Source organism: Vigna unguiculata, chromosome 4, assembly GCF_037176805.1.
Source record: "Vigna unguiculata cultivar grain cowpea cultivar isolate G323 ecotype 2 chromosome 4, ASM3717680v1, whole genome shotgun sequence".
Lineage (NCBI taxonomy): Eukaryota > Viridiplantae > Streptophyta > Magnoliopsida > Fabales > Fabaceae > Vigna > Vigna unguiculata.
This window is the reverse complement of record NC_140795.1, coordinates 7,672,261-7,680,263: the sequence shown is the minus strand read 5'-3', so window position 1 is coordinate 7,680,263 and position 8,003 is coordinate 7,672,261. Positions and strand designations below refer to the sequence as shown.

General features: G+C 25.1%; 1 protein-coding gene across 1 annotated transcript; it reads right to left on the bottom strand.

The window, feature by feature from the left end:
• Positions 1-2,812: 2,812 nt before the first annotated feature.
• Positions 2,813-4,198, bottom strand: LOC114182558 (uncharacterized). The gene is made up of 2 exons (XM_028069446.2): positions 4,011-4,198; positions 2,813-3,911 (listed from the first exon to the last, which is right to left on the bottom strand). Exons 1-2 carry the CDS (start codon positions 4,165-4,167, stop codon positions 3,058-3,060), a joined length of 1,011 nt encoding a protein of 336 aa, XP_027925247.1. The 5' UTR covers positions 4,168-4,198; the 3' UTR covers positions 2,813-3,057.
• Positions 4,199-8,003: the final 3,805 nt, after the last annotated feature.

Below are 8,003 nucleotides of genomic sequence, written 5' to 3'. Positions count from 1 at the left end.
CTGAAAAACACGTTTGACACATAAAAATAATTAACTTAATTGGATTAAAAGTACTATATCTATTCATTTAAAGTATCAGGACGAAAATGTATCAAAGTTTCAGACAATAACGTATTATAATTTTGCACCAAAGTTCATAGACTAAAAACATATTTAACCTTTTATCTTGACACTCCCTAAGTTTTGTCTAAAGATCCGCCACTGGTCATAGATTGTGCATTTTTAAAACAAAAATGTTTAACCTTGAAAAATCTTTAAAACATAATAATTTGTTGGATAGTGATGAATTTGATTTATTTTCATAATTAAATATCTTAAGAGATATTATAGGTTTGAAAAATGATAAACCAATTGACATTCTTAATTATATAAAAAGATTATATTTTTCTCCAAATCTATATATAACTTATAGAATTTATAGAATAATGTTAGTGTTAATCATGTCTCAAGAAAGAATGAATGGATTAACGTTAATATCTATTGAAGAAAAAATGTGAAATGAAATTAATAATGACAAAATTTAATAAATAAATTTTACATAAAAAAAATCAAAAATAAATTTTAAATAAAAAGTCACATTTTTTAAATTCGTTTTAGGCCTCCCAAACTCTTGAGTCGCCCTTGTTTTATTGTAAAAATGGTGTCAAATGCCTTATAGTGTAAGACCAAATATATATATATATATATATATATATAATCTCTCAATGACCAAAATCATAACTCATATGTGAGAAAAGATAACTGGACAGTTCTTAGTTCGACATCTAAGGAAATAGGGTAGGGATAGGCAAAAGAAAGTTAATATTAAATCTTAAAAAAAAAATTAAAGACATTTTTTGAAATGTGGAAGAATTGACTAATAATACATTTTTATTTTTAATTTGACGAGAAATTTGAATTTTTCTTAATATATAGAGTTCAATGTATGAAATGATTTTCACGAAGAAAATCATGAATTCTTTCATAATAGGTACTATTTTTTTCTTCTATTTATACAATGTATTTTATTATGAATTTAGTTTCATCTCCGATATTTTTCTTTGTTTTTTTCCTTTTTTTTTTAAATAAAATCACCGTATAAAGATAACGATGTAAGGAAGTAACTTAAACATAAAAGTAAATAAAATCATAAGATCAACGTGCAACTGAAAATTATTAAATGAAAAAAATTTAATTTAGTGTGGAGAATCAATACTTAATTAAAAGTAAATTAAATATCATAAATACAAATTAATAAAGAAGACTCTAGTATGTGATTAAATATAAATTGAATGATGAATAAATGATCAATATTATATATATAACTCAGGACGTTCATATCAATTAATAATAAGGTCAAAATGATCAATATTATATATATAACTCAGGACGCTCATATCAATTAATAAAAAGGTCAAAGCCTAACTGAAAGTAGACTAGAGTATATAGAAATATAGAAAGAATAATTAAAATAAATAATAAAATATAAAATATTAAGAAAAGTTTGATGTATTGGTATAATAAATGAAATATAGAAAAAAAAAGGAAGTAAAACAATATGCGGTTCAAAATAAGTAAAATATGTTAATAAAACACATAAATGGTTTGACCTCAGTCCATCTTTACTAATTAAGAAGAGCTAAAATTGTTTTTAAAATGCTACAGTTTCCTAAATCTCACTTCCATTTTTTCTCTTATACCTCTCTTTATCTTTTCCCACCTACCTCCTCCTCCACCCATCTAAATAGGTCAAACTTTGTTTTATTATATTTTTTAAGTTATAATTACATACATTAAACGAAGAGATAACTCTTATCTATTTTTATCTTATCTCTTATATAAAAGAGAAAATAGAAAGATTATTTGATTTAAATTTTTTAATAATTAACACATACACATAAAAATAATTAATAATTGTTTTAATAAATTCATTTTTTATATTTTTAAATGTGTTTTTTTTTCTTATCTTTCATTATTATTATATTTTTTTAAGCTAATTGATTTATTTATCGATATTCCAACTTTATCTACATAAAATATGAGATATTTGTAATTATAAATTTAAACATACGAGTTAAAAAAAATATGTTCAAACTCATATATTTAAAGTAAAAATAAAATAAATAATATAATTATTTAAAAATATTACTTTACTTCCATCATTTTAGTAATTTTGTCCTCAAAATTCATTTTGTTTGTAAAAACATATGCACATACTTCTCGCTATCCAATTCCAAAGTGCATTGTCTTCTCGATGACTATAAATAAAATACCTATTGTTGGATCTTCTTTTTTAATTATGATTGCAAAAGTGTGTTATTTGACAAATGGGTATGAAAAACTTTATGTTGGAGTATGTGACTTTACAAGGATAACATATTAAAATAAAGGAATATGATATTTTTGACAAACATTTTTTGATAAAGTACAACAAAGTCTACTTTTCAATATATATCAAACTTTTTTCTTCTTTTTCCAAATCACATAAAACTTTTCTTTCATTCATTAAGAAGTCGTTGCATATGCATTGTCAAAAATTTATGATCAAAACTTTGTTAAAAAATAATTTTACAAAAATAAAGTTATCAAGTTATTTTGTGTGTATTCAAGAACTTAAAAGAAAAGGAAGGCTTGGAGCATTTTTCTTGGTCCATTACTTTTACAATGGATTAAAAATCATGTGTCCTACTAAAATTACTAAAAGATTGAACCTTTGAGATAACCATACCCTTATATTTTTAACCAATTGCTAACATATATGTATTTATCCATCGTCTTGTTTAGCTTTCACATCATCATCAGAAAATATATGTGTTTATCACGACTAAAAATGAAACCAAACAAGTTATGAACAGATATAACACCAACTTGTATAAATTCCTCTGATAAGTTAACATTAACTTACATATCTCATATTTTCAAACACATCTCCAACATGTAGGTTAATTTTACTTAACTTTTCTCTTTTTCTACTTTTTACTTGGAAGCTCGTTTAAATTGCCTAGTTCCCCGTCAAGCGCTTTATTTAAACAAGTGGGTGAAGCAGCATTGGGAAAATTGGCTGTGTGGGCATGGTGGTTAAACTGTATAGTAGTTTAGTGGTGCTGCACTGTGTGGTGGCAACGAACTTGGAGGTTCAGGCAATGCACTTGGAGGTTCTGGCAATGGATTTGGTGGTTCTGGCGATGAACTTGGGGATTCTGGCAATGGACTTGGTGGTTCTGGCACTGGACTTGGAGGTTCTGGCACTGGACTGGGAGGTTCTGGTAATGAACTGGGAGGTTCTGGCACCGGACTGGGAGGTTCTGGCAATGGACTGGGAGGTTCTGGCACTGGACTTGGAGGTGGTGACGATGGAGGTGGACTTTCGGTTGGTGGTGAAGAAGGTGGTTGCACTGGACTTGGAGTTTGGGGTGGGCTTGGTGGGCTTGGAGGGAAGAATGGGTTGGGAGGTAGGAATGGGATTGGAGGCAGGAATGGGATTGGAGGTAGGAAAGGAATTGGTGGGAATGGGATTGGAGGGAAGTGAATTGGAGGTAGGAATGGGATTGGTGGTAGGAATGGGAGGGGAGGGAAAGCAGCATCTACTGCTGAATTTTTTTCTGATGTAAATGGGTTTGAAACACTTTGTTTTTGGTCGCAAAAGGTTGGTTTTTCAACAGGTTTGAATGAGAACAAGCCAGCTGAGAAAATGTGTTCTTCTTGCTTTCTTGTAATGAGTCTCACTGAAGAAGAGGTGGAAACTGAGGGCACATCACAATTTGACTCACTGCTACTGATGAGTTTCACACTGCACCCCTTGATTCTCTCTGCATGCTTCCACACTTTGAATGGCAGCTTCACTTTGAATTCACCATGTTCATCTGTCTCCACTTCTTCCTCGAAACTTGGTTCTGAATGCGCAAATTTGCATTCTACACCAACTTTGGCACCTGCTCATGACAGAACAAAACATCAGTCAAAAGATCAAACACCTTAAGGGATATATAATATGATATGTGAAACTGAAGCATGTCATAATCAAAATGAACCTGAAATGAAGGGGGTTTCGGGTGTGAAATCATGTTGAGAACATGTGTCACAGTAGACAGTGCCAACTACAACAGCAGAACGGTCATCTTTGTCTTGAACCTCTGAAACACTGCCATATATGAGACTGAGGAACAAAATCCCAAGAAACCAACTCATTGTTATAAGTTTGGTTTCTTCAGAAACTGTGTTTGTGAATGTAGGCTTAAGGGTGATGGTATATATAATGAAAGGACCCTCACAAACTCGTTCTTTGACACTTTTTTTATTATACTTCCATTTTCACACTCACAAATATTATTATTTTCTTTCAAAATTTCATTTATATTTACTTTTATTTATTAAAGATAATCTTTTATTAATAGAAAGAAGAGTGAAATAGAAGTAAGAAAAGGGTTTGGTGTCAAAATATAATTTCCCATAATGAAACTCTCATTATGTGAAAAGATGAAAAGATTGTAATTATGTGAATTAATTTGAAACAAAAAGTCAATACTCTGTTTCATTAAGAAATAAACTTATTTCCTTTCAACTTTCCTTTCTCTAAAATGGAAGTTAGAAATATCGGTCATATTCTTTTTAACTTTTACACTAAAACGGTAATTTTATTCAATATATCAATCAATTTATAGATATCATTAATTGTAAATCATTATTACAATAAATGATAAATTAATAATGGAAATACTTACCAATGCATGTCTTTAAAATAAATATGCTAATAATATATATATATATATATATATATATATATGTATATATATATATATATATATATATATATATATATATATATATATATTAAATAGACTGACTATATTAAGTCATGAATCATATTTAATGTTTAGTAATATATAACATATATATCAGATTTTATATTTACACGATAAATCAATTAATACAAGCATTTATTATTTATTTATTTCTACATTTACAAATATGTTTTAATTATAAAATAACATTATACGCGTTTCTAAAACAAAATCATAACTACAGCCTATTAACCTCTAACGTATACTAATTATAGATATATTAATACATAATATGAATGTGTTGGTTAATGTATATATCAATTAATATACATTAACAATATTAAAAATATAATTAACTGTAAAATTATAGCCATATATATTTTCATAAGAATAATAAGTCTATCACATTAATTTATTTGTGTATACGTATGAAAAATATTATTACTTAAAATATTAAATGTTTTTTTCCATGATAAATTATCAAATTGTGTTTTTGGTTCCGATAAAATTTCTTAACCTTTTCATTCCAGATAAATATTTAAGTTGAATAAGTTTTTTCAGCTTCAAAATTTATTTATGTTGAAGTTGATGTTTAATTTCATTCCAGATAAATATTTATGTTGAAGTTGATGTTTAATATTTTTATCATAATAATTTAAGAAATATATTTGGTGCAGAAAATTACCCTTTTAGTGTTCCTAATAAATTTGAATTTAATTCTTAATAAAATTTTATGGTATGTTAAGTATTTAATAAATTTATATATTTTAATTAAGTGTTCGCTGATAATTTTTTGTTAATTAGGTGATGTGATTTGTTAACAATGTTGCCACGTCACATATCAATTATAATTTTGTATCTATTTTAAATATTAATAAATTTTAGTTTATAAGAAGTATATCAATTAGTCTAGTGACTCATTAATTTTTTTTAAATTAATTAATAATTAATGATTTTTAAACTGTTATAGTGATAAAATTACATTTATGATAATAAGTTATAAAAATAATTATATAAAAATATCAAAATAGTATTTTACATAATAAAAATAAATAACAAATAAATATATTTAAAAAAGTAAAAATAATCAAATGTGTGTATTAGTAATAATTTGATACACCATTTAATCAAATTTCGTAAAAGAAAACAAAAGTATAATTTGGGGTATAATAAGATGAAAAATACTTTAGAGATCTATGAAAATTTCTCATATATCAAACTAGTCAAACTGAATAAAAATAGTTTTTCAAATGAAACAAAAATTAAAAATAAGATAATAAAAAAAATTATATTGTCTAGTAAATGAAGGATTTGTGCTATTGAATACTTAAATTTAAAGCTAAACATTCTAATGTGAAAAATAAAACAATAAATAAAAATATTAAAAATGAGTAGAAGTATTCAAATATGGAACATAAAAATATTTAATTTACATATATCATTAAAATATAACTACACAAAGGTTCTTGTAAGAGAGAAAATATTTTGGAGAAATATGTGAATTGATTTCATGAAAAGCCAAAGAATTAAAAGATAAAAACGTGATATATATATATATATATATATATATATATATATTATTATCTAGTAAATTAGTAAACTATGAGAATTTTAGTAATTTAAACGACGACTGAAAATGACGGTAGGTATGGAGATGAAGACATGGAGATATGTATATACTCATCCTCTTTACATATCTATCGTCTTTTTTATCATTGTACTCCATTGAAAAAATTGAATATTACCCATAATCATATTCATACCCAATCAATGCAGTATATATATATATATATATATATATATATATATATATATATATATATATATATATATATATATATATATATATATATATATATATATATATATATATATATATATATATATATATTACCTAATAAATGATGAATATTTTAGTAATTTAAATGATGACAAAAATAATGGCAAGTATGGGGACATGAGACAAATGAATATGTATATATCCATTCTCATTCTCCTCCCTATAGGATTGAAAAATTTTTGTATTACCTATAGTGATATCCATATCTAATTAATGTGGGAATTTTCCGTCAAAAAGAGATAGATTTGGGCAGTACCCACATAGATGAGTTTAAGTTACAAATATATTTTAATTATAAAATAATATTTTTATACCCGTTACTAAAACAAAATCATTACTATAGCCTAAACCTCTAACGTATATTAATTATAGATATCTTAATACATAATATGAATGTGTTGGTTAATGTATATATCAATTAATATACATTAACAAATATTAAAAGTATAATTAACTGCAAAATTATAGCCATATATATATATATATATATATATATATATATATATATATATATATTTTTTTTTTCCCTGATAAATTATCAAATTGTGTTTTTGTTTCCCATAAAATTTCTTAAACTTTTCATTCCAAATAAATATTTAAGTTGGATATTTCAGCTTCAAACTTTATTCATGTTGAAGTTGATGTTTAATTTTTTAAATAATTTAAGAAATATATAAGTTTGGCGAAGATTGTGACTCTTTAAATAAGTTCCTAATAAATTTTAATTCATTTTCTTATAATTTTTTATGGTTTATTCACTATTCACTAAATTTATATTTTCATTGTTATGGGGTGATGTGACTTTTAAGTGGTTGACATGTGTAAAATCCTAGAAAATAACATTTTTCAAGTAATAATGATTTAAAAATAGTGAGACTCGATTAGTCTAATATTAGAAGGTTCTAATATAAATAGAATTGTTATAAACGAGTTTGATTATTTTAAAACACATCATCTATCAAGAAACTACTTTTCTAGAGCTCTATGACTTCTCTTTAAGGATGTGTTCTTATGTGGGTAATCATTTGAGGGAGAGGGAGAGGATTGATTTGGATTGATTAGAAGATGATATTTATGTTGTTCTTTGTTATGAATTTGAGAGTGATAGTGGAGTGGATTTAAGAGTAATTTTTGTGAAAGTTTGTGAAGAATTTTACTGATGTGACTAAAAAAAATTAAATTTAATAGATGAAAATGTAGAATGACCCAATTGTCCTTGGTGTTAAAAAAGTATAATTAAATGATATTTAGATAAGTTGTAATTAGTTTTTCATATATTATTATCATAAATAAAAATATTATAAATATTTATGAATTGAAAAAAAATATATTAAAATATATTTGATTTAGAAAATTTAATATTTAATTAAAAAAATAAACATCTGGATACAAGTGTGGTGTGG